General features: G+C 38.8%; 1 protein-coding gene, 1 non-coding gene and 1 pseudogene across 2 annotated transcripts in view; 2 read left to right on the top strand and 1 right to left on the bottom strand.

The window, feature by feature from the left end:
• LOC138023257 (angiopoietin-1 receptor-like) overlaps positions 1–26,546 on the top strand; it is a 69,252-nt gene continuing 42,706 nt past the window's right edge. The window contains exons 1-5 of the mRNA XM_068870276.1: positions 1–87; positions 1,134–1,154; positions 1,251–1,308; positions 20,884–21,060; positions 24,674–24,981. Coding sequence (XP_068726377.1) covers positions 1–87; positions 1,134–1,154; positions 1,251–1,308; positions 20,884–21,060; positions 24,674–24,981 — 651 coding nt within the window. The remainder of the gene's footprint in view (positions 88–1,133; positions 1,155–1,250; positions 1,309–20,883; positions 21,061–24,673; positions 24,982–26,546) is intronic.
• Positions 4,949–9,160, bottom strand: LOC138024812 (uncharacterized; annotated as a pseudogene).
• On the top strand, positions 23,008–23,080 carry Trnas-gga (transfer RNA serine (anticodon GGA)). Its single transcript has one exon. It is a non-coding gene; the product is annotated as a tRNA-Ser (tRNA).

Here is a 26,546-nt window from a genome sequence, read left to right as displayed (position 1 = left end):
ATGGTTGTGCTTCTTATTTCCATTTTAATCAGTTCCCAAACAGCTGCTGGTCATTTACATAATGATATTTTTCGCGATGCTGAGGATGTTATTCTAGAATTCTGGTTGTGTATTCCTTGTCCTCTAACAAAGAATTATTAAATTTCCAGTTCTCTAATGAAATTTACTTGTTGTGTATGGTCGTTAGGTGCGTTTATATTACAAAAAGACAACTTTAGACCGTTGTAAGTGAGATTGATTAACATTATTCTACCGTTCGCGTTACTGGATGTGAAGGTCACTTTTTCTTTTACCGCTCCATTAATCAAAATACAAACACCTTTGCTATGAGAAGGCTCGTGAGAAAAGTAAATTTCACCTCCCCATCCATTTCTTCAAACGGCTTCGTCGCTCACGTTTCTTGTAAAAAATAGAAGTTGGCCTCCTGATCTTTCAAATACGTGAAGATGCTCTTTCTCTTAACCGTATCTCCGAGACCTCTTACATTTAATGAAATTACCGAACATTTATGCTGGTGTAATTTATGCATTTAAGAATAAGTTTTTGAAGTAAAAAATTCGATGCGCATTCCCCCTCGTACAATTGTAAGCACCAAAACAAAACAACAAAATTACCAATAGTGAATTTCAAAAACAGACCTATTTTAAGAGTTCCTTCGCTCACCAATCTAGTCCGTAGTCCCTTCTTTTATTCAGCAATCCTTTGAATACCATTTTAAAAAGATCAGCGAATTCCTCATCACAATGAATTCTTACCGGTGCTCCGCTTGGCGATGTCTTTACGATTATTTTTCCATCCATTGTCCATGTGCTAGTAATCATGTTATCTTTCTTCATCTTGTTTTCTTTCCAGAAAAGCTCTCTTCGATAGTTCGTAAGATTCTCGTAGATAAAAATAGTTACGCTGGTCTTCTCGAGACGCGGAAACATAGCTTGGAAATACGTCAGAGGTTTTCACCTTTTCAAGCTTGGTTCTCGCTTTATAGAAGAGACATTTTACCTTGTGACTGAGACTCACGAATTTGACAATTACAAGTTTAGTGGTTTTTCTTTTGAGTTTGTGTGATATTTCTATGTCTTCCGGTTTGATATCGACGTTTGTGGCTTCTCCGATTCGGATAACAACTTCGTCAGTCGACGTGTACGCGCCTTCAGGTACGCCTAAAATTTCCAACGAGATTTGCGTGATTATTGCTCCAGGTCGTCATGTTTTTCAACCAATTTATTCATTTCTTCAATCTGATCTTTTAGCTTCATTCTTATGTGGTTAAGCTCGTTCCTCAACGTGTCGTTTGCTTTCTCGGCTTTGGTAAGTTGCGTTTTAAGCTTCTCCGTTTCCCTTTGATTGACTTTTAGGGCGGATTTCAGCTCTAGGATTTCTTGCTTCATTTCTTGGTTTTCTCTGAGAATCGTTGCAACTGTAATCTGGATGTCAACTAGCAACTTTTTGATGTCAGTTAGGTTTAGTTTGGGCTGAGTGGCTGCAGCTTTTGGTGCCTCCCCGACACTATCCGCCATATTGCATCGTTTCGAAACGTCATCTTCTTCTTCCAATGAACTTCTTTCTCCCCTTTTATGTTTCCCACTAATCTTCTTCATTGAAACTGGCACCACATAGCATCACTCCAAGATGTGATTAAGGTCGAAAATACCAAGGAAATATTATAAAAGAAGGGAACTTAAGGTCCGCTCAGAAACCATGCACGTCCGACCTTGTCGGGCTCACGCATGCTCTCCAAATTTTTCATTTTTGGTGTTCCCCCACACTGTGCAACAATATTCAAATAACGGGCGAATTATAATTAATTGATTGTATAATAGATTTCTTAGTCCATGATTAAGATATGTCTTAGCTCTCTTAAGCAATTAAATTCTAGAATTTAATTTATCAATTAGGAAATCGATATGATTATCCCAGTTCAAATGTTTGTCAATCTCAACGCCTAAAAGTTGCCTTGGCTACTTCAATCGGAGTGCCACAAAGAGATAGATCAAGAGATGGGTTACCAGAGTGCAACAGTTTTTGTACAGTTCCTGTGATCAAATGTTTAGTCTTTTTCGTGTTGGGAACCATCTTATTCAGAGATAGCCATCTACTAGTTCTGTCAAGGCTGTCTTGAAGACCACGCTTAATAAGCAGCCTGTCACTGTTAGTCTCCCATATGGTAGTGTCATCTGCATATATGTCGACATTTGAGTTGGAGATTCCAATAGTCCATTTTACAGTTGTATGCTTAGTTACCTGGCCTTTGAATGAAAGTGAGGCTGGTGTTGACCTTGTTTTGATAGAAACCTCACTGCCTTTCTTATGTAAATTCTTACTAATTAGCATGACAACAACATCATTAACATAACAAAAGGAGAGAGGTCTGTATCATAACAAGGTCAACACCAGCCTCACTTTCATTTAAAGGCCAGGTAACTAAGCACACAACTGTAAAAAGGTCTATTGGAAGGTCGTTGATGTACAGCGAGAATAGTATTGGGCCCAAAATTGACCCTTGCGGAACTCCTCGGGCCAGCACCAGTGCATCATACAGTGAGCCATTAATATGCAGCAGCGTTTTGTTCGATCACTAAGGTATGATTTAAAACATTCTTGAGATGTATTGGTGACATGGTATTTGCCGATTTTGGATAGCAATAAAGCATGCTCTACAAGGTCAAACGCCTTGCTTAGATCCAGCAGCACTGAATCCACAAGCTTTCTAGACTCCATGACCTTAAGCCAATTATCGGTGAGGTTCAAGAGCGCAGTTTCACACGAATGGTGTGGTCGATAAGCTGACTGGTTTCTATAAATAAGATTGTTTGAAGTGAGGTACCCGAGATACGATTTTGCCACATGCCTCTCGAGAGGTTTAGAGATTGGGCGATAATTATTTCTGTCGTGAACTGAGTCCTTCTTATAAACAGGAATCAGTTTGGCTCGTTTAAAATTAATTGGATTTCGCACGTGATTTAAACTGGTCTCTCAGGTGTATAAGATGCATGATCTTTTTGTTCATCCAAGGTGACAGGCATTTGCGTTTTACTCTTTTCTTGACAATGGGAATGTGACGATTCACAACAATTCACAACGATTAACAAGTTTAGTGTTCACAATGCACCGCAGAGCAGAGCAGTACGGAGAAACGTTACGAGTATCAACGCCGCATCATCGAATCACTTCGTCACCAAGGTGGCTCTCAGTTATGACATTGAGCAGCTGATGAAAACAATCAAGACAAATCTTGGTGTACTGCCATAACATCCAGGAAAGTGAAATCGAGAACAGTACAGCAGGTTCAAAAAGCTGCGCAAACTTATGAACTATATCCCTGTGGGCAAGGCTGATGGTCTCGACGATATTCCAACTTGCCTCCTAAAGTTATCATTTACATTTATTGCACTTACACACTTTTTACACGCTTTTATTTTATTTTATCATTATCAAAATTAAGGAAAGTTCATGTTGACCCGCAGGAAGCAGATTTGCTATTCGAGGTGGGTCAATCATCAACGTACTTTGTTTCATCATTAAATAAAGAAAAAATAATAATAAGAGTTAGACATTATTAAATTATAAGGAGAAGCATAACTGGTAAATACATCAATAGTTGCATAATGTATCAATAAAGTATAGGAGCAGATTAGGTACAAAAGCAATTGGATCAATTTGTTTTAATTGTACAGTCCTTGAATTTAGAGGCAATATTTTCGATATCAAGATAAGTATCTTCATTACCCAGAATTTGAAATAAAGACTTTTTCATTTGTTTTTTAAAGGAAAATTTTGATAATGATTTAAATTCATTTAGTATCTTATTCCAAATTTTGACACCCACCCGCGAAAAAGCCTTTTTTGTAAGTTAAGTCTAGAGTATTTTTTACTTAAGAGCTGCAACTTGGATGATCGAGTATTGTAGGTATAAATGTGTGATGTTTTATAATAAATAGTTTCACAATGTTGATTGGGGCACTCTGACTGCGCACATCAAACATTAATTTGCTTACGACTTCATAATATAGGAAAGTAACAGGCAGAATTTTTGCTTTGACAAATAAAGGGATGGCATCTTCTCTTCGATCGGCAAAATAGATTAAGCGCAGCACTCGCTTTTGAAGAACCAAGATTGCGTTAAAAAAAAAAGTTGGACGCATTGCCCCAGGCATTGAGTCCATAACTTATATAAGGTAAAATTAAAGTGTCTATCACCTCAACGCACTTGTCCACGTTATTTATTCTCTCAAATACATCGTGATGTTTTTAGAACCTTTTGATTACAATTTCTCTTTTTTAATGGCTTTAAAAGACGGGAAAAGTGGCCATACCGTGATTAATAACCGAGCAATGAAAGGGAATAGGTTCGATACCGGGTTGACGTCACAAATTAATTTGCATCGCTGTTTTCAAATAATTATCTCAATGCAAAGCAGTTTGTGACGTTAACCCAATATTGAACCCATTCCCCTTCACTGCTTGCTTATGGATCAAATTATGACCACTTTTCCCGTTTTCAAAGCCAACAAAAATGTGAAATTTCAATCAAAAGGTTCTAAAGACAACACGATGTATTTGGAACGATTTCAGAGAATAAATATACTGGAAAAATGTGTTGAGATGATAGGCACTTTAACTCAGTGGTTAGAGCATCCGACTAGATCACGGAGGGTCGTGGGTTCAAATCCCATCTGGCACTCGGATATTTTTCCGAGTCTACATTTCTCCTTACATTGAATATCATTGTTGTTGTTTCATCTTTAACACAAAAACTATAGTTATTACGGAAAATCTGACCGATTTCTGTAAATTGGTGGAAGCCGGTGTGGATCCCCGCCCGAATGGCCAAGCAGTAATATAATAGGTAACTGCTCAAATGAAACAATTTGTGGAAGTATGCAACATGTGTCTATGCAATGTAACCTCTTCAGTTTTTTGTTAACATTTGCAAATTAATTGTCTTTGTTCATCTTGCCCTAATTCCCCATGTAATGTTCTTCTTGTGCCTTTTTATCCATTGGTGGAAACTAGACACATCCAAATCAGCAAGTCTGTCTCAGTGGAAGCCGTTAAATATCTTGTAACTGCGTCCTTCAACTTCACTGAATATTCTAAATTCAAATGCTCTTTTGATGAGCTCATTTAAGTCCCTTTGCAGATTTCCATGGGAATGTTTGCCCGATGGCAACTGTCGTTTGATGCCATCATCAAGGTTGCCCAGTATTGATGCTGTTGGACTTCGTGCAAAAGATATTCTTTCAACAGCATTCTCAGTGACATTAGGCCCAACATTTCTAATGCCTTGCTTTATGGCATTGTTGTCATGTTCTGTGTCTTCATCAATTGGGATATTAGCACCATTTCTGCCGCTATTGTTAACAGAGCGGTTCCAAACAAACCGCTCACTGTCTCTTTGTGATAACAGTGCAAGCACTAAGAAAAACTGATATAAACATTCTAGTGCGTACTTTGTGCTAAGTGCTCCGTCTGCCTTACAATAAAGCATGATGTACTTGTATTGCCGCATAATTCGTTCTCCATCCCCTTCTTTAATAGCATCGAGAAAATTGAAAAATAAAAAGCAATCTGCCAGTAGTGCACAGTTATAGTTGTATACATCATCACCTGCTGTTGTCTCTTTTTGAGGGGCTGTGCATTGAGGTGAAGACTGGCTCAGTATCATGGAATCATCAAACTGAACAGGTGGATCATGGGACAGTTCATGATTCCTTCTTGCTCTGCCATTGTACTTAAAGGACTTGTTGCATCCTGGAAATCTGCAGGAAAATCTCCCCTCCGCATTAAGTTCTTGCTGCTGCAAAATATCTTTTTCTTTTTCAGTCAAAACTCCATCCACTAGTTTTTGCACTTCTTCACTCGACTGGAAAATGAAAGAATCAACCACCTTTTCAGAGATGCCATGGAGGTACTCAAGTCTCTGGGCTTTTCTTGCTTTCTCTATGTCTTTTCGCAGTGGGTAGTGTTCTGGGGCACGTGATTTGTCTTCAAAACCTAACACTGTCATTGCAGCTGTGATCACTCGTGACTGGAAAATGACATGTAAGAAGAATGAGGATCCCCTTTTACGTTCCTCCTGTTGATAAGGGTGCGGTCTGAAAAAAGGGTGCAGAGATCTGAATCTGACTTGCCACAGAAGAATCTGGAGTATATTAGCTGTTGAAAAAAGTAGCTTATGATTAGTATTTGTTGGTTCAATAGATATCAGGTGAACATAGAGGAAAATTCCAATAATAATAATAGGCCACTTGCACTAAGAGGTCACGTGACCAATGCTTCCCTTAATTAAACAGTGAGTTGTAATCTTGCTGTTGCCAAAACTTGACAGAACACATAAAGAGTATCTTACTCGCGAAATTTGAGAGGAAACGCATTTAAGGGAGATGTTTTATGGTACTTTGATTTTTCAACAAAGTAACATGATTGGTCTTGGCCGCCATGTTGGAGGGCATACTCCTGCCCTCCACCATGGCGGCCAAAACTACTTTTTGCTTATACATGTATCTTGTTAAATGTTTGATAGTTGAGTTCAGTTGTGCCATAAATGTTACCACATCATCTTTTCAACATTTTCCTTAAAGTTCAAGTGCAAAATCTGTGCCAGGAAGCGGTAATTCATAATTTTAAAAAATCAAGTTTTTGTCACGTGACCCCCTACGGACTTTCTCATTTTAAGCAAATGGTGCAGGTTTGAAAAACCAAATCACTATTATTTTGTTTAAGATATGACCCACTAATAGTGTTTCGAAGGCAAAATCATGTAAATTTCATTTTCATAAAAACGATGTCACATGACCTCTTAGTGCAAGTGGCCTATTGCCTTTCATTACCGTTACCACTGCTATTATGAATCTTATCCTCTTTTAATGCCTGAGTAAAAACAATCTGGGCGGGTAGAAACCGGAAGTCAGATAAACTTGCTTAAAAAAAAAAACCATTCATTTGACAAAGTCAGTCTAAACTAATAATAAAATATTTATTGTCCTTACTACATGTAGCTATTACCGTAATAGTTGTGGCACTTACACTTAGAACTTTCACAGCTGCATGCCAATCACCCAACTGAAGGTTAATGCCTTCTAAACGATCCTCTGGGCTAAAACCATTTGCTACAGAGGAAATGACATTAACCGCCCTTTCGACTGTTAGTTGGTCACCGGAGAATAGCTGACCATCAACACCACCATCTCCAGTTTTTGAAAGGTAGGAAAATAATTGCTGCAGGATAGAAACCATGTCTTCATTGATGTTTTCATTTTTGAAAATGATGCCAAGTGGAACCTGAAAAGTAAACATTATTACTTTAAATGAGAATTAAAATATCATGTTATAAATTAATTGACTTGAAAACCTTACTAAGGCAGTTTAAAAACCACAGCACAAACAGATGCGTGTGGTTACTAAAACAATTACATTTTGCAGAGAACCTGTGGTCATATATCAAAGTAAAAATTCTTAAGATTACTGGACATCAAACTCTTCCACTGTATGTAAAATCTCAAACCTGTTATCTAACATTAATTACCTTCTGTAATACACAGTCAAACCTGTGAACAATGGCCCCATATATATTGGTAACCCTGTGTATTGTGGTCACCAGACAACTTCCCAAAAAATAATTTGGCCTTGTATCTGTATATAATGGTACCCTGGCAGTTATTGTTTATTTTATAGGTCAGTGGTTATATTGTTAAGGTGTACTAGCTAATACTTTTACACATTAAAAGAGGCGATATACCTTCTTAGACTTCTGACCCATCTCACTGGTGTATGTGGGGGATATGAAGGATACATGCATCCTTCAGTGGAGCCAAAGCATCAAAGTAGTTAACCAGGATCCGTGCGGTGAGTATAATATAGTTGGACCGTTGTCGCTGTTGGTCGTCAAGAGTTGGAAGAAATTTGAGGTTTGAAACTTCCTCCAGATTTGCTTTTGGTCCTTTTGATTTGAAATGAGCCCCAGACACACGGTTCTCAATCATCTGATGATTTACCCAGTGGTAATTCCGGTCTTGTGATTCCATTGACATATTTTTCCTTTGCAACTGAATATCCAAATTGTCAAACGAGATCACAAAACCAGGATGACTGGACTTCTCTAGCTCAAATGCTTGTTTCCTCATTGCAGACAATTCTCCACTACAGTTACATGTTGATACAGAAGAAAGATGAGAAGAATGTACATTATTTAAACTATTGATCTTCTCTCTAAGGAGGTGCAGATCTTCATTTTCCTTTGTAATCCTCTCTCTCGTCTGCTTTAAATAGCTGTCATGGTTTTCACCCAAAGTATCCAGAGTTCTCAAAGTTTGGCGGTTTGAGTTTGCAAACTTCAGCTTAATGAATCTGCAGAGGATAGCCTATTGAGTAAAAAGGAATATCATAGGGCCATAAGTTTTATGTGTGCATTTTAATCTGCAGTAGAAAAGAAAAAGAAACAATTAAGTTGTGTTGTGCTTTGTGAATAACAAAAAAATAATAATAATAAAAAATGATAATAATACTATTATAATAATATTAATAATAGTAATAGTAATAAAGTAAGCCTTAATTTTAGTGCCTCCCAAAATCAACTAGTAATTCGTGAGAATTTCCGCGACAACATATTAGACACGAATCATAAAATAATGAATGGAAGGTAAGTGGTAAATCTAGGCGTTCGTATAGTGGAGTGCGGGAATGAAGAGAACGGGAGGAGGAAAAGAAGCGAAATGTTATCGATAGTAAAGAACATGAAATTAGCAGCTTACTAGGCCACATTTGCGTTTAGTCAAGAATATATTAACAATTTTACTGAAACAAATTATGACCATACCTCCGCTGCTTTACTTTTGAGAAGAACACCGACAATCGCGGCACTGGCGCTCATTTCACAGTTTCTCTGTTTTAACAGAACAGATCCTGCAACGGCGAGGCTTCCAAACCACGTGGAATTTTTCGTGTTCTTGTTGACAGCAGACGTGAGAAGAAAGGAGTAAAAAACTGGAGCTCTCACGCGCCACTCCTTGCAAACATCCTCTATGTCAAACTTCTCCAGATCCTTTTTTCCCGTTTTTCTGAGAATCGAGGGATTTGCTTTGGAACACAGACCAGTTACTTCCTTCGAGACCACTTTCATTACGTTTCCTAAAATGTGATTTCTCACCGGCAAGCAATTCATCACTGCTGTTGCAATTCTTGAGGGAACTCCATGAGCGAGTGCCTTACCAACGTTCTGATAACTTCCGTGAAGCGTCTTATTCAGCTTTTTACTGGGGTACTGCACGGATAGTCTCACTTGCTGAGTTTCCACGGGGCTATTTTCATTCAGGTTTGCCGACGAGCACGAAGGGGTTGAGGTCAAACGTGGGACGAATTCGTGTGTTGTGTCAACGTGTGGAAACACTCGATAATTCGGATCGACTCCCTGTATCGGTGATAGGAAGCCACAATCATAACTAAGCGGGTTCGCTCCAGCTAGCAGTGGCTGACTGGCAAATGAAAAAGCACAAGTGGTAGAGGAGACGTCGGCCGAGCTAAATTGGAGTGTTCTCGACGCCTTCGCTCGGTTTGTTGACGGCAAGCACGCGCTTATTTCCTCCTGATCTCCATTTGTAGGTCGAAGCAAGCGTTTAGCCCTTGGTCTACCTTGAAAGGCGTCTTGTATTTCCTTTTTAACTTCTTCTAATTTCTCAGTTGCTCGCTGAAACTTTAACAAACGCTTGTAGCACGATGTCTTGCAAACAAGCAATTTAGTGTTCGTGTCGTTGTTGGCGTAGCAGTTGACGTCTATGTTAATTAAGCGTAGATTTTATAATTTCAGCGAAATTGTGAGATGTTTTTCCAAAAATGTATACTCTTTCTTTAGCAGGGCACTGCGATGAACATGTGAAGCATTTTGAACTCTCATCGACAATTTTCTTCGGTGTCTCCACCGACATGATCAGTGGCACTAGCTAGATTATCTGCCACATCCAAATTTTCGCGCGAAACGTTACGTCATTCAGATTTTCTGTTATGTGATTGGTCTGTTCTATGAACCGCAAACAAACCGCAAGGACAATGAGAAAGGAATGTGGTTCGGATGTCAGCAGCCGTTATTTTTGGGGGAACGTTGCGTGACATCCAAAAAACGGCTGCGAGGGAGGCTATAGATGGAACGATGTACCTTACCTTTGCAATTATCCTAAGGTTTTATTCATTTTTATGATAACAGAATCAACATGCCGCGGCTTTTCCATGGCAAATTTTCATCGACTAAAACACCTAGGAATTTGACATAACTTTTTTGCTCTAAACTGACTCTTTTGTTTGTTTTACAATCGCAAATACTTATTTTGGGAAGAAAAATGCATTTTTTTTTCTGACAAGGACGAAAAATTACAAAATTAGATTTTTTTGTATTCAATGTCAACCTATTTGTAGTAAACCAATCATGTACGTGCTTTAACTCTGCATTAACAGTTTGTTCGACCGCCTCGAGATTCTTATCAGCATAAAGTATATTAGTTTCATCTGCGAAGAGATAAAATTTTAGTTTATCGCAACTGAGGTGAGTGTCATTTATGTAAAGTAAAAATAGAAGAGGTCCTAGGACCGATCCCTGGGGCACACCGCGGGGAGAAATGAGTTTTGTTGATAAATACTCTCTAATTTGAATTGTTTGCGTTCTATTTTTTAGATATGATTGAAACCAATCATTTATCAATCCCCGGAAACCGTAAAAGTTCGATTTGTCGAGTAATATTTCATGATTGACCGTATCGAGGAGTACATTAGATTATTTTTGTCAATAAATTCCTTCATCCGGTAATATAATAGTTTTTCAAAAACACGATTAAAATTAGACAAAAGAGATTTTGGTCAATACCAATAACTAGAAAGGTCGGTTTCGTCTTCACTTTTATATATTGGAGTTATTTTAGAAATCTTAAACTTCTATCACAACAAAGTTATGAACACCTAACATCATAATCCTAAGAAATGGTGTGATAGCATCAAACAACTGTCCGATCAATCAAAGTCTACATCCCTTTCAAAGATGGTTATAAACGGTTCCACTGTAAGCGGTCTTGAGCTGGCAGAGATTATTAACGCCTCCTTCAATAAGGTTAATGCGGATATGCAACCTTTACTGTTTGATGGTATCCCTGTTCAGCTAACACCTGACGAATTCATAATATCACCTGGGGCAGTTGATACTTCTCTCCTAGCTATCAACGAAGGTAAATCCATTGGTCCTGACAATATACCGAATTGGGTACTCAAGGAATGTGTCTCTGTGATCTGCAGTCCTGTAGCTTCTATTTTCAACGCATCTGTCAACCAAGGAACGGTACCAACTTTGTGGAAGTGTGCGGACGTTGTTCCTATTGCTAAAATATCTAAGCCTATGTCTGTCGACTCCGACTTAAGACCTATCTCACTTACTACCACTCTTAGTAAAGTCCTTGAGGATTTTGTTTTTGGCTGGCTACGTCCTATCATCATGCCTCAGCTCGACACTCGCCAATTTGGAGGAATTAAAAACTCATCAACTACCCATGCGTTAGCCCGCGTGATTCACGAGTGGCTCCAAGCATCTGAGATCCTAAAGGCCATTATCAGAGCGTGCCTCATTGATTTTTCGAAGGCCTTTGATCGCATTGACCACAACATACTTATCCGTAAACTCCAGCTTCTTAACGTGCCTCCCATCCTGTTGAATTGGTGCGCAGCTTTCTTAGAAATCACCAACAGCATGTTAAAATCGGCCAAGATAAATCAAACTGGTTACCCATCTTTGCTGGCGTACCCCAAGGAACTAAACTGGGACCTCTGTTCTTCTTAGTCATGATTAACGACCTCACCACAACTGCCCCAACTGATGATTTACAAATACGTGGATGACTGCACAGTATTTGAAGTAACATCGCATTCGAGTGCTTCATCCGATCTTCAGACGCATCCGGGTTCCATTAATCAATGGATTGTTAACAATAATATGCGAATCAACGCAAAGAAGACCAAAGAACTTAACATCTATTTCGGTAAATCTCCACCTATCCTGCAGTTCAATCAACCAAACTCCTAGGAATATCGATCCAATCTAATCTTAAATGGGACTTGCACGATGGAACTATTTGTAGAAAAGCAAGTAAGCGTCTCTACGCTTTACGGTGTTTGAAGCGAAGTGGTGTGCTTCCTAGAGACCTTTGTTCTGTTTTCTGCTGTTTTATTCGACCTGTTGTTGAATATGCGTGTCCCGTGTGGCACTCCTCACTGTCTAATGCCCTGTTTGACGAACTCGAACAAATACAGAAACGAGCTACAAAGATCATGCTTCCTGGCCTGTCCTACCGAGAGCGACTCGCTCATCTGAAACTACCCACCCTCCAATAGCGCAGAGAAGAGCTTTGTCGTCGCTTTTACAAGACCATAATGCGACCTGAAGACAAAATCAATGATGTTTTACCTCCAATAACTGAATCTGTCTACTCTTTCCGGAACGCAAGGAAAATTCCACTACTTAAATGTCGCACAAAACGTTTCCAGAATAGCTTTATCCCCTACGCAGTTAAGAAATGGGACGCGTCACCTTAATTTCAGCTGACATTGTATATATTTATCAGATATTTCATATGAATTTTATTAGTTTCATATCATTGTAATCTTGAGTTTTTCAAATATTGTCACATTTATTTGCCAATCAAGAATTATTAAAGTTATTAGTTAGTTAAAAGTTTTGAAGGATAGGCACGAAGCATAACAGATTAGTTGTAGATACGAGAAAGAGCTGGAGACATGATATTACAAGAACATTTAAGCCGTTGTGTAGGACAGGCATATAACTTGACCCACTGGATTTATTATTTGGTAGAGATAAAATTTTCTGTTTAACTTCTTCTGGTGTAATGGATTTGAAAAAAAGGAAGAATCAGTTGATTTCAATTTACTGAGATAACTCATATAATTATCTTTCTTTGGTAGTTTGCTTGCTAGTAAATTGCCAACATTTGCAAAATGTTTCTTTGGGATATTTGGTAATCGAGAAGGATTTTCAGTTATTTGATTGCTATTGCTTGGACCCTTCAACTTCGTTAACACTCTACTATTTCTCCTTTGGTTATCTAATAATTTATTTATTCCTTAACATGTCTTTTGCATATTATTTATATTTTTCTCCAAGAAATCAAAGTAATGCTGTTTTTTACTAAAACGAATAAGATAAGTAATTTTATTTCTATTTTGTTTTATTTTATTTTATTGTATTTTATTATATTATATTTTATTTTTATTGCGTCTTCCCTGACACATATTTTCAACTTTTTTCAACTAACTCCAGTTTTCAAAGGTTGACCCAGCAAATTACAGGCCTATCTCTGTACTTTCTGTAATAGCTAAACTTTTTGAGGAAGCCATTTTCATTCAGGTATATAAATACGAGTCAGAGAATTGAAGCTACTTTCGAAATATCAGTGTGGCTTTAGACCCATGCACTCTACCCTTACTGCTCTTATTGACATGAATGAAAATTAGTATCTTTTTAACATGGACGATGGCTAAACAAATGCCATTCTTTTTATTGATTTAAAAAGGCATTTGATAGTATTGACCATGAGATCGTTCTCTCAAAATTGGAGGTGTAATTGGGTTTAAAGGTGCAGGTCTTAATTTTTTTCGAGACGTGCCCTCTCAGATAGAACTCAGGTTACAGTAATAAACAACGTATATTCTAAAAATACTTACGTTGTGGGGTGCCTCAAGGCTCTATCCTTGGCCCTCTGCTATTCCTATTATACATTAATGACCTAGACCTAAAACCTCCTATCAGATGTGAGGATGTATGCTGATGACACTAATCAAACTCCAAAAACCCTGAAGAGTTGTTTTCATCCCTCACTCACGATCTAAGCAATCTGAAACAATGGCTATACTCTAACCGTCTAAGTCTTTAGTCAGTGTTTAGTTAATGTCCTCAAGACGAAGCGTCTGTTTACAGGGACAAGACATAAAATCGCTCTGCTCCCAAGTGAGCCTCACATCTGCCTTGATAGGCATTCAGTTATTGGAAGAGTCAATACGTACAAATGCCTAGGGAGATGAAACACTCTCGTGGGAGGCTCACATCTCTGAAGTCGTCGGTAAAGGTACTGAAATACTTGCCGCCCAGAGGGGGCTAAAACCGATATGTCCCCAAAGTACCCGAATGACGATTTAGAAGTCACTAACTCTACCACGTATTGATTATTGCAGCGTTGTGTGGGCCTGCATCGGTAATGGTTGAGCCAAAAACTAGAGAAATTACAAATTAGGGCAGCACGTGTAATAACAGGGTCTGATTGGGAGGTCAGATCTACACAGATTCATTGTGCCCTCAAATTGGAAAAGCCTCGCTGACAGATGTGAAAACGATATTTCAAATCTTTAATATTCAATCAGTAACTAACCTTGTACCCAAATACCTGCGTCTGAAAAATTCGCTAGCGTAAATACCATTCACACACATAATCTCCGGAGCGCCCAACATAACCTGTTTATTCCGCGGCCAAATGATGAGGCCCTCAAAAAGAGTTTCCTTTATAGGGGCGCACTAAAGCCTGGTTTCCATATGATCTGGAACGGTCTGCGACCGATCTGAGACACAATCGCCGATAGGTCTGTGCCACGTCACAGACATATGGAAACATTGGACCCCGGCGTCTGAGGCGATCTGCGGCACACGGTCTGGGTGATCGGGTTAGTTGAATCTAGTTCCACTTTCCTGACCATTACGACGCTTCTGACTAAGACAGGTTTTAATGGAAACGCGTGTCTGATATGGTCTGTGTCCTATCGGCGACACACTATTGTTCTCCTTGAAACACGTCCAATCAGACTGGAAGTAAGTGCGCGCCTTTTTCTCCTCACTTCGCAGAGGATTAGTGGTACGCTTGTCTGCGATCGCTTCAGTTTTATATGGAAAAATTTTCCTGCGGTGTTTACGATAGATCTCATGCTATTCTTTCGTTTGTCTCCGCTAATGTTTTAACAGTAGGGTTCTCTTATGCAGGACATATCTACTAATTCTGCGCCTCAGAATATCTGATCTTTTCACCTGTCCGACCGGCCTTCATTCATATAACACTAGATTTTCTGATGTTGGTAACTTACATGTTCATAAATCAAGACTGAGTATTCGACTTAATTCGCTTTCCATTTTCGGAGCTAAGCTATGAAATTGCCTGAAGCCTGACTTGTGCAGCCTGACTTAGGAAAAAAAACCTTTTAAAAACAAAATTCACCAATTTTTACTTGCGGTGCTTGGTGATGAGGATGATTATGTTGATGTTAGGGTTAGTTAGCTATCATTATTACTTCCTTATGTTTCATGTCTTATAGGTTCTTGCTCAATCTATCTATGTAAATGCTAGTTATCTGTCAATGTATGTGTACAGGGTGTTTCAAAAAAGTTGCATTTTGTCTCAAAAATTTAATGTAAATTTTAGGCAAATTGAAACTGATTTAGTTAGTAAATTTATCTAAATAATTGTTCAAAGGAATTTCAATTCTAAGATTTCAATACATGACAATACTTTTGAATTTTCGCGCCCAATGTACAAGCGTGTGTCCTTGTCCCACCATATTTTCCCCGCACATTGTCTGTTTTCGAATTTATTGCCTTTGTTTTGGATTTTCTCTGCTCTTTCATGGAAATCACAGTCATAGTTAGGCAGTCACTGTTTGTGCTAGAGCTCAGGCAGCTATTTTACGGTCATCTGGCCATTCAGTATACATGCCAACTCTCACGCCTTAGGCGTGAGTCTTACGCCTGCGGGTTGAAAACTTCCATCTCACGCCGGCTCACGCTTGCGGGCCAATTTCTTACGCCTGACTGAAAAATGTGAGTTGTTGCCGTCTTGCTTGACACAATTTCCAAAAATATGTTAACTCAGACCCATTCTCTATTTTCGAATTCCCCATAATACACTTTGTTTGCCCCCCAAATTTTGCATAAACCATTTTTTTCAAATGCTCTTGGGAATATGCAGTGTCCCCAAGAGCATTTGGAAACAATGGTTTATTCAAAATTTGGGGGGCAAACAAAGTGTATTATGGGGAATTCGAAAATAGAGAATGTAAGGAACGAAAACCATGTGTAAAATAAATAAATGACAATACCTTCCTCGCGATCTCTGATTTTTGAAGTGAAAAGCACTGGGAGCGAGCTCGCGTTTATTACCCCTTTAGACCTCTTCGAAAGACTTCGGATGTCTTCGGAAGACTTCGGACTTTTTCGGAAATTTTCGGGCGTCTTCGGAAATCTTCGGAAATGTTCGTGACGTCTTCAAAAATCCCAGCAATCCCAGGATAAAAATCTCACGCCTACATCTCAGAAAAAGTTGGCAAGTATACATTCAGTCAAAGAAGTAGCCAAATTGTTTAAAAGACCGAACGATGGGTGAACAAGTGGTCAAAAAGGAATTCCTTCGAGAACAAACCAAGGAGTGGACGGCCGTCTGTTTTGACTAACTATGCGAGAAATGTAATCACGAAAGCTAAGTATAAGTGTAATAATTCAACAAGAAAGATTGCCTAAAAATTTGAACATCAAAATACCAAGGTTTCGAGGGGTGGAAAGCCTTCAAGCGAAGGAAGATACCACTATTAAGTGAGAAGCAAGGAAGGCCTTCTTTGAAATTTGCCAGGAAATGCTCCAAGCTCACGGCAGAGGATTGGGAGAACTTCTAATTTCCAAATGAGTGTCTTAAGTGTCTAGTTCATTGCCCGAATCCAGATAACCACATCGTATGGGGCTCTCAGGAGTGCCAGAGTTTGAGCGTGAATGATGCCGGAGAAGTGTGATTTTATCGGCGAGATGTGAGGTAAGCTAGAAATTACTTTCCATCCTTTCCTTTATTTACTGGTTCGAGTGACAACCCGGGAATTTGAGAAGTCGCTTAAATCGCATTCAGTCAGGCAAATAACCACACAAAAAGCGAGAAATTCACCACGACAATAAAGTGCGGTCTTTTTATTGAAAACTTTTGCGGGTAAATATCTTTTTCAGTGTGTTATCGAGATTCCCATACAGATCCTTATAATTTTTTACTCTCCGAGACTGGTCAGCCTGTGGTGTAAACAGAAGATGCAACCGCGATGTGGTTACAAATGAAACCGCGTTCATGTAAACGCTTCCTCAGTCTCCAGTTAAAAAATTCTGATCACGTGATAACATTTTTTTGTGGCTCTGCGGTTTCGGAAATACCGATCTCGTGACTCTATTTTCAGTTACTCTCCCCAAAGAGAAAAGCGCGAAACGGTGTTGACGGCGAGTAAAACCGGCCGAAGCTATTACGGGTAACCCAGGAAGAGTCTTCTCCGAAGAAATAAGAAGCAGGTGAAAACTTTTCTTCAGGTTGTTTTCTTTCGAAATCACAGAGGTACAAAAGTGCTATCAAGTGATCAGATTTTGTTAACCGCAGACTGAAATAAATGCCCTTGTCGCCCTTGTCCAAGGACGTCTGAGATCGATAGTATGCAGCTATTTTATAGGCTTGTCGGCTTGTCGCCAGTCTTTATCTACACTAGAACTCAGATATCGTGAGGCAAAAATATCATTATACTTGTGGCATAATGCTGTCTGTTTAGCTCAAAGAAGGCAATGACCTTTGTGCAAGACAGAGCGCCGGCCCACACTTCAAAGGCGGATCAGACATGGTGTCAGAAGAATTTGCCAAACTTTTATACCCATGGACGACTTGCCGGCAAACTCGCCTGATCTGAATATCATTGACGAGACAACGTACAAAGACCTAGCCCCTGAAACACTGCACTAGCTGAGAAGGAGACTACGGTTCGGGCGAAAAAATGCCAACTTTCGACACGCTTCAGGAGCTCACGCGTTATTCTGCCCCGCCGCTAGAAAATATCATAAAAAAAAAAAATAAAAGAGGCCATTTTGGTTACTAATATTTAAGTTATTCGATGTAGAATCAATAAGGAACAACATACTTAATTTTCCATGAGGTAGTAATTACCAAAATATAAGCCAACAAAATATCGGAACGAACTTTTGAAACACCCTTTATACCTATTTATTTTATTTTTATTTTGTTTCTTTATTTCTTTACCTGTTTTACTATTAACCTAATTTGCTAAATTTGATTGTAAGTTACATAGCCCCCCTCGATTATCTTTGCTATGTACGAGTTATGTATTTCTTCAATTTGTTAGATTTAAACATTGAAATAAAATGATGATGATGATGGTGATAACAATTTATTTATCATGTTTCTTGTTCATGAAATTTGGTATCCTCGTCGTGCAAGATGAATATGTAACATATACAATATGACTTATTAAACGTCATCATTAAAGCGTCAATGTACACTCGATATTTTTGATGTTCAAGACATTTTAACAGGGAAAATCGAAAGAAACGTTTATTTAAATGAAGAGAATTCTGTATCAGATATACGGATATTGATTAATCAAACATTTCTTTTGTTTTCCCAGCATGAATTATTAATGAATTTTATAAGGGACTGTGGGAGGCGCGGTGGCCTCATGGTTAGTGCGCTCGACTCCGGATCGAGTGGTCCGGGCTCGGGTCCTGGCCGGGGACATTGTGTTGTGTTCTCGGGCAGGACACTTTACTCTCACGGTGCCTCTCTCCACCCAGATGTATCAAAGGGGACCAGCGTAATGCTGGGTGTAACCCTGCGATGGACTAACATCCCATCCAGGGGGGAGTATAAATACTCCTAGTCGCTTCATGCTACTGAAACTGGAGTTAAGCACCGGCCTGATGAGCCTTCTGGCTCTTATGCAGAGACTTTACCTTTTACTGTTATCATTTACATGTGATTATACTGATGTCGTCATAGTCACAGATATTATATTTATTGGATGAGGCTGAGCATGATATCATGAATTATCAAAACCGAGGTCTGTGTTATCTGTTATCTTCGGCTTCGGCAGATAACACAGACACGAGGTTTTGATAATTCATGATATCATGCGAAAACCGAATTCAATAATTGTTTTATTATACATTTTTCACATAATTCATCCTCAGAAACAGAAGCGAGGCGTTCAGCCATTTTGTTTCTGAGGAGAACTCTCCAAGGGGCTTAGTAACCAGGCAGACGTTGAACTTGACGTGATAAATGTGATATCTGTAGCAGATATTACATTTATCATGTCAAGTTCACAAGCTATTGTGAATTGATTGAATGCTCTCGACCAATCAGATTTTTTATAGTGAGTCTGATGTATAATAAAACAATATAGCATACCATAATATAAGTGCATCCTGTTCATGCGTGGATTCATGTGGCTGTTGGTGTCATAATTAAAATTTCATTTTAAATGATCGGTAAAAAAAGGCTTCAAGATACGAAGACAGTGAAACTACCTTTGACTTTCTTCAGTATAGGTGATCACTTTTTTTGATGCTTTTAAAATGAATAAAGACTGAGATGTCTCGGATTTGGCGGATAGTTATTATCTGTATAGGAAAACAGAACATGGTATATGACCGCACGGGGATACGATTTTTTTCTTCTTGTGCTGATGTATCTCTCACTCGTTTTCTGCACTGACCGTCGTGAGATGTACTATCAGCACTCTTAGGACACTTTCCATTTGACAGAACTGACCGGCCAGGCATTTGGAAGGACTAACTGTACAACGCCTTTAAATCAACACACGTTGAGGATGATATATACTCCTACAGAAAAATGCGAGGGATTATCGTCCAAGTGTTCTTTCTAATTGTTGCATTTTCTTTGCAAACTGATGTGTCTGACCTTGTAGTTCTAAAAAGGGAAAGCGCCTTAAGATAAAGACAAGCTCGTATTCCCGGCAGTCATGAGGTATAATACTCTATTTATTGATGCTTTTAAGGTTCTTTATGGAGCGGAGAGAAATAACCACTTTTTGAAAGAGTTTTTTTGTGACATGCGGAATAAGGTGAACGAAAGTGGGTTCCACTTCAAGAGCTTGTTTCTTCACGCATATTACAAAAATCCAATTCAATAATTATTGTTTTATCAAATATTGTTTGAGAGACGGATATCAAGCCACAAAAGCACTAGTGGAGGTCCCCTGTTTATTTCCTTTTGAGCAGGGACAAATATAAATCAATTAACTGTGAAGTCATTAGCCAATGATGCCAAGCTCGTGGATTTTTTAGGACTCTGTACGTAGGTTGGGTGATTTCTGGAATTAATCGTAGGGTGTGAGCTAATCAAATTTAAGAAAGGAAGTTCGTGCGCTTGTTCCGAGATTTGTCAAAATTAATGGATAGCTAACAAATAACTGAAAAGTCGGCTTACAACTGAGAAATATGTAGACATTTAGCTGTTGGCTGAGACTCCCAATACCCTCAGACAGACCCTCGTAATGTCTCACCGTAAATCATTGATGATACCCATCATTTATTGCTCATTTTCGTTTTTTTTTTTGCTTATGACACAAGATCATCTTTCGGCTATAGAATGAGCACAGACAACACTTTTCTCCTTTTGACATGGCTTGATATAAGCGGAAAGATACTTCTTCAGTAGAGAAAATAATAATATTATTATTCTCTGGTTAACTTTCGGTTTGAAGGCCAAAAGTTTAAAGATTGTACATCACTCTATAATATCCACCAAAGGAATGAATAAACATTAAACGCAAATGTTGGCTGGATTTATAATTGTTTTTAAAACTAGTTTAAAACTATCGTAGTTTTACTTTTACTTGCTGTTACTGCCACAATCTGAAACACTTGAACTAAACATGTAAAAACGTTTAAAACATTTTAAACATAACCCAGAATGAGCTCTAACGAGAATCTCATAATCCGCTGAAATAATTTATTGTTCCATCATTTCCTGGAGTGACTGTTAGGAGTTGGTGTGCAGTTATGTTGATTTGTATTCACACCTTTTTCAGCCTCAAGACCAACTGAAGAAGGTCAGGAATGTCGAGCGCCTGTTGAAGATCGTAAATACGGGAGAATTCGCAGATTTCGCACCCTGTGTTGGCCCAGCGTGTTGGGAAGACATGTAACCTTGAATTATCGTTATTCTAAAGACCTGTATGAAGTGGAAGTTTACTCTGCTCAAAGAGGTATAATATTTACGATATAATAACACGCTTGCAGTTTCACTGGTTTACTTATTTTTGCCCTTCTGCCTTTCTTGATTATAATGTAACTTGGCAAGTTATGCATAATCGATCTTCCGCTTGCAAAATCATTTTTCTCGTAATGCTCATAAGAGTTCTTGTCCTGACTAATTCAGGAAATCAAGTTTTTAAGACGACAGCCTACCATAAAGCTTCGATTAGACAATCGCTATAATTGAATTTAATTGCTTGCATCATGAACTTCATCTGCATCATATTCGACTAGGCCTAAATTACCGTCGTTTGTGGTAAATTATGGTGGTTTGTGGTAGTTCTTAAGCATCTCGGAGCACGAAGACTAAGGGTACGTTCGATCAGTGACCGTATTCCGGAATAGGAATACATGGAATAGACGTTAGAAATCCTTCGTTTTTATGAGATTCACATTAAAATTGTCAAATACCTGCTAAAATGCTATTTTATTAAACATATGTTTGTTATCCTTGTTGCTTCAAAAAGCCAGACATGCCGTTTTGAATAATCACTACACGTATTCTTATTCCAGAATAGGGTCAATCAAACGCATCCTATGTTAAAGGGACTAAATCACGTGATTTTAGGTAATTTTGTTTAATTTTGTTAATTATGAGCTCTAAACGTCAAATTGGCAGAGCAAGAGTCTTTCATTTCCAAAATCACGGCCACATAACAACTGATAATAATTTTTCAGCTGTGTGAATGACATTTTGATATAGACTGATATAAATTTGAAAAAAGGTGGGCCGACGTTTTTCAAATTTACCCAAATTCAATCCATTTCAATCCTCTCCAGTTTTGTCCATCCATGTCCCTACTTGGCTTCCCTGCAGTGTTTTGTTAGGGTTCTTCTATAGTTTTGAACAGTTATTTTGATATTTTAGTTAATTCTATGACCATTCGATCAGTGCTGAAATTGCCTAAAATTGCGTGACCTAGCCCCTTTAAGGAGGCTGCAAAGGGTTTTTATGTCAGAGCACTCGCGTTTAAGCCATACACTTAATCTGGTCGCGCCAGCTCATGAATCCAAAAGTGTGGACAGAAATAAAATTGCGACCTACAATCGCAAAAGCTGGGAAAAAATTTGTTAGACTTGAGCAATATGTCGAAACTTACCTTGTACACCTTCGTAGGTTTCTTCGCAAATTCTTTTACAATTGTTTTTTCCAACCATCTTCCAATGATGTTTTCACAAATGATGCAAGTTCTACTGGGTTAATTTTAGGTAAAAGTTTAATGGAATTTAATTTTCAAAATGGTCTTTAAGGTATTTTTCGAAACCGATTTTAAAGGACTTGTGGCAGTGTCGTACTGCTGCCATCATGGCAACAGTCCGGGACTCGTGGACAACCTTAAGAAACTGCCTGAAAAAAGTAGTAGACGAATATCAAAGTGTTTCCCGTCTAAAGGATCTCTGTTGTAATCCTTTTCCTTTGGAAACCCACTCGCGCCTGTGGAAAACCCTTTGGAGCCTCCTTAACAATCCTCATTAAGACCATTCAAAACTGGATGGGAGAACCAAAAGTCAAGTGAAGCTATGATCTTCGCAGTTATGAACGCAATTTTTACAATTGCGTAGACAAGCTTGAAAAATTCAGGACTTCAACGGGGTTTGAACCCGTGACCTCGCGATTCCGGTGCGACGCTCTAACCAACTAAGCTATGAAGCCACTGACGTTGGTTAGAGCGTCGCACCAGAATCGCAAGGTCTCGGGTTCAAACCCCGTTGAAGTCCTGAATTTTTCAGGCTTCTCTACGCAATTGTAAAAATTGCGTTCATAACTGCGAAGATCATAGTTTCACTTGATTTCATATCCGTAGTTCATATATGATTCATTTCATATACCATTTCATCATTGATTCATTCCTCACGGGACCATTAGAACCCACAAATGACTAGCTCCCAACGTCAGTGGCTTCATAGCTCAGTTGGTTAGAGCGTCGCACTGGAATCGCGAGGTCACGGGTTCAAACCCCGTTGAAGTCCTGAATTTTTCAGGCTTCTCTACGCAATTGTAAAAATTGCGTTCATAACTGCGAAGATCATAGCTTCACTTGGTTTTCATATCCGCAGTTCATATATGATTCATTTCATATACCATTTCATCATTAGAACCAAAAGTCGCGATCCTGTATGTGCTCAGTGGTATGTGAACTTGAAAACGGATTCATTACTCTGCTGTTGAGAGGAGTCCTCTAGCGTGAGAGTGTGAAGTCGTTTTCTTTAAGAAAGAAGATCGTGTTTTTATATTTCAAGAAACAGAGATATATGTTTAGCTTAACGCCTTCAAAAACCGAAATTATTTTTACCACACAAGTGAATAGTTCTCTCGCGTGCGCTGATTGGCTAACTCGGAGTTGATTGGCGTGCGAGATTTGAAATTTCCGAGCACATTTTACAAAATATAGTAGTTTTTTGGTTCGCCTTTTTTTTTCAGTTTTTGTGGTGTATACTAAAACAATTACTCACCTTCTCTTCGGTGACTAGTAGTTAAAGATCAGGTGTCTATAAATTTCAAAGTTGTGCTAGTGAGTATCTTCAACATTCTCAGGTAAATTAAGGCATGGGTAAACAATGATTTAATGAAAACGTGATTGGGGGTGGTCTAACTCGGAGCACTTAGGCAGTAGAAAGATGAAACTTTGCCAGACACATACATGCGTGGTTTCTGTCAAATTCGTATGTTCCAATTATGCTCATGTTGTCACGTGACTGCACGCGGCCAGAAAATAAAATATCTTTAGACAAAAATGGGAACACTTTTTATTGTGAGCTATTAAACCGGACTGGTTTAGGACAACGTGTAATGCAAGCTTCTACAAAACTGTGCTTGGCCTTGTTTGAATTTTTTACTATTTTTGAAAATAAACGGTTTTTTCAACTAGACCCAGTCCCCTAAGGCAGTTTTATCTCATCTTGACGCCTTCGCTTTTAAATATCTAACAAAGACCAAGCACAGAAGTGGTATATTAATCGGCCTTAACATTATGCAACCGGTAAAACAATTGAGAACCCACGAAAAAGTGTTGCCGTTTCAAAAACAAGCTTTTTAAACAGATGGAGGTCACGTGACCTAATTTCCATAATTTTAAAACAAGGAATTAATTTAAACTAAAAATGTAAGCAGCTGACAAAGTTTTATGTGTCTACATCTAAACCTGTAAGAGATAGACCACCCCCTCACTTTAGAAGTGAGCAAATTAAGGCAAATTGAGACCCATGCCTTAATTTACCTGAGTTTAGAGTCGGACAATTCCTTTTTTTGATTCCAACTCGATTTGCTTACAGTTCAAGTCTCTTGTCGCCGAATGAGAAGTCCAGCTTTTCCACTGCAGGTCTTCCGGTTCATTATAACCAAGACGACAATTATGCTAATTCTGGATAAATAATTTAGTTGGAATTTGGCTCTAAGTTTTTGCCCATGTATAGTCAGATGCGGTAATGGAACTGCGACTGAACAACGCGGCCACGAACTTTTATCTGGAAATAACCATATTGGTTTTTAAACTTTTGATATCATAAACTACACAGCTGTCAAATCCACTCGTCCTGCTAAGGTAATCCCTTACTTTTTTTTAGGCTGTCAGATTCAAGCAATTAGCTGGTTCACTATTGGCAGATTTTCAGATGACGTCTACTCAGCTTCCTCATCCAGATTTGGTTATGGACCTGAAAAGTGTCGACTGAACGGAAATGGTGCATGGTTACCAAGCACCAAAAGAAATGCTACCGACTTCTTACAAATCAACCTTGGTTATGAGTTCTACATTTGCGCCACAGCAATTCAAGGAAACCCAACTGCTGATCAATGGACAACAAACTACAAGATATATACATCGTTGAACAACATAAACTGGACAACCTACAAAGAGAATGGGACAGAAAAGGTTTGTAATTAACTTTTTAGGGAAGATTTGCCATACTCTTTTAAACAGATTCTATGGGAAAATTTACCACCTGACGAGGGAATTCCACGTCAAATTTCACGCAAAAAACCACAGGTACCCCAAGTTAACGATGTAATTTGAGCATCACGATCAGTTAAAATAATAACCGTTGTATGGGAATTTGCAAACGTCTTTAGGAGTCGAAAATAAAACAACATTAATCGAACAAAAATGCCTTACCTTGTCTTCTCGATACCATATCAGTGTTTTCGTGGCGTACTTTGGCCATTTCAGCGCTACTCCAGTGGGTTCTAGTTAGGTTCGCTGTTTTCTCTTCATATATTTATGTGCCAGTCAAATTGAAGCTTCAACTTCCCCCCGCCCCCTTCGTGTGCCTCTTGCCACGTAGGGCCCTGGTTCTCCTTGGTGTTGTCTATTAAAGCATGCTTACATACACAGCTTCAGAAGCATAATAGAAGCTACTGAAAAGTTAAAACAGTAATCTGGTAACTTTCCCCGGGGTGGGGGCATTTGATCTCCTGAAATGGACCTATGATGAGGCATTTGTGCCTTTTGGCCGGGAGGGGGGATATTTAAACAAAAAATTTCTAAAAATTCAAATGCCTTGGGGGTTTCCCGGGGGGGATGTTCAAGCTTCAATTTCACTGGTACATTATCTTCAAGACTGGAAACTCCGATGAAGCAGTCGGAAACACAAACTGCTGTAAATTGTTCCAAAAATCTTAATTTGCTCCCGTCCCCTATAAATTACGAGACGCAAAACCTTTCTTGGTCATTTAGTATAGGTAATCGCATGGAGCCGAGTAAAATTAAGGATTAATATCACGCGTTTTTTCAGAAGTTGCTGAAATTGCCCGAGTCGCGCAGCTACTAGGGCAATTTCAGCAACTTCTGAAAACACAAGTGATATTAATCCTTAATTTTACGAGGACCCATTGCGATGACTTGTTAATAACATATCGGGCAAAATTTTCTTAACACTGTTGAGACACCTCGAAAAATAGTCAGCTAAGCTGAGTTAAAACACTCGTTCGCTCGGAAGCAAAACAACTGACAAACAGACAAGCAAGTCAACTTGCTCTTTGTGTCCAAAACGAGTATAGACTCTAAAACTCCAACAATTAATAGGTCCGCAAATTACCGACGACACTACATTGCATAGCCATAATACCGTAATTACAATTCCAGAAAATCTTCCGCTTACTGACTCAGAGAAATCTGTTCTCAGTAAGGGCCTAAATTTTGTCCCTATTACCAAACGCACCAACGAATTTTCTGTTAAGCAAGATGTCGAAAAATTCCTTCGCCGCGTTCAGTTAAAAGCCTTTTTTCACGACAAAGAGGATGATTCGGACACTTCTAATAAAGATATTTTTGAAACACTTCTAGTTCGCAAATCCAAATGGACTCCCCCAGAGGGACAATTTGCCTCTTTAGATTTTTTCACCAAAAAATGCCGTCACGACATTCACAAACTTAAATTCAATCGCAACACTAAATTTTCCAACCTTTCCTCGGAAGAGTGGGCGGCGCTTAAAAATCTT

Source organism: Montipora capricornis, chromosome 11, assembly GCF_036669925.1.
Source record: "Montipora capricornis isolate CH-2021 chromosome 11, ASM3666992v2, whole genome shotgun sequence".
In the NCBI taxonomy this organism is placed as follows: Eukaryota; Metazoa; Cnidaria; class Anthozoa; order Scleractinia; family Acroporidae; genus Montipora; species Montipora capricornis.
Note: the sequence above shows the minus strand (reverse complement) of the source record. Positions and strands in the feature narration are given on the sequence as shown.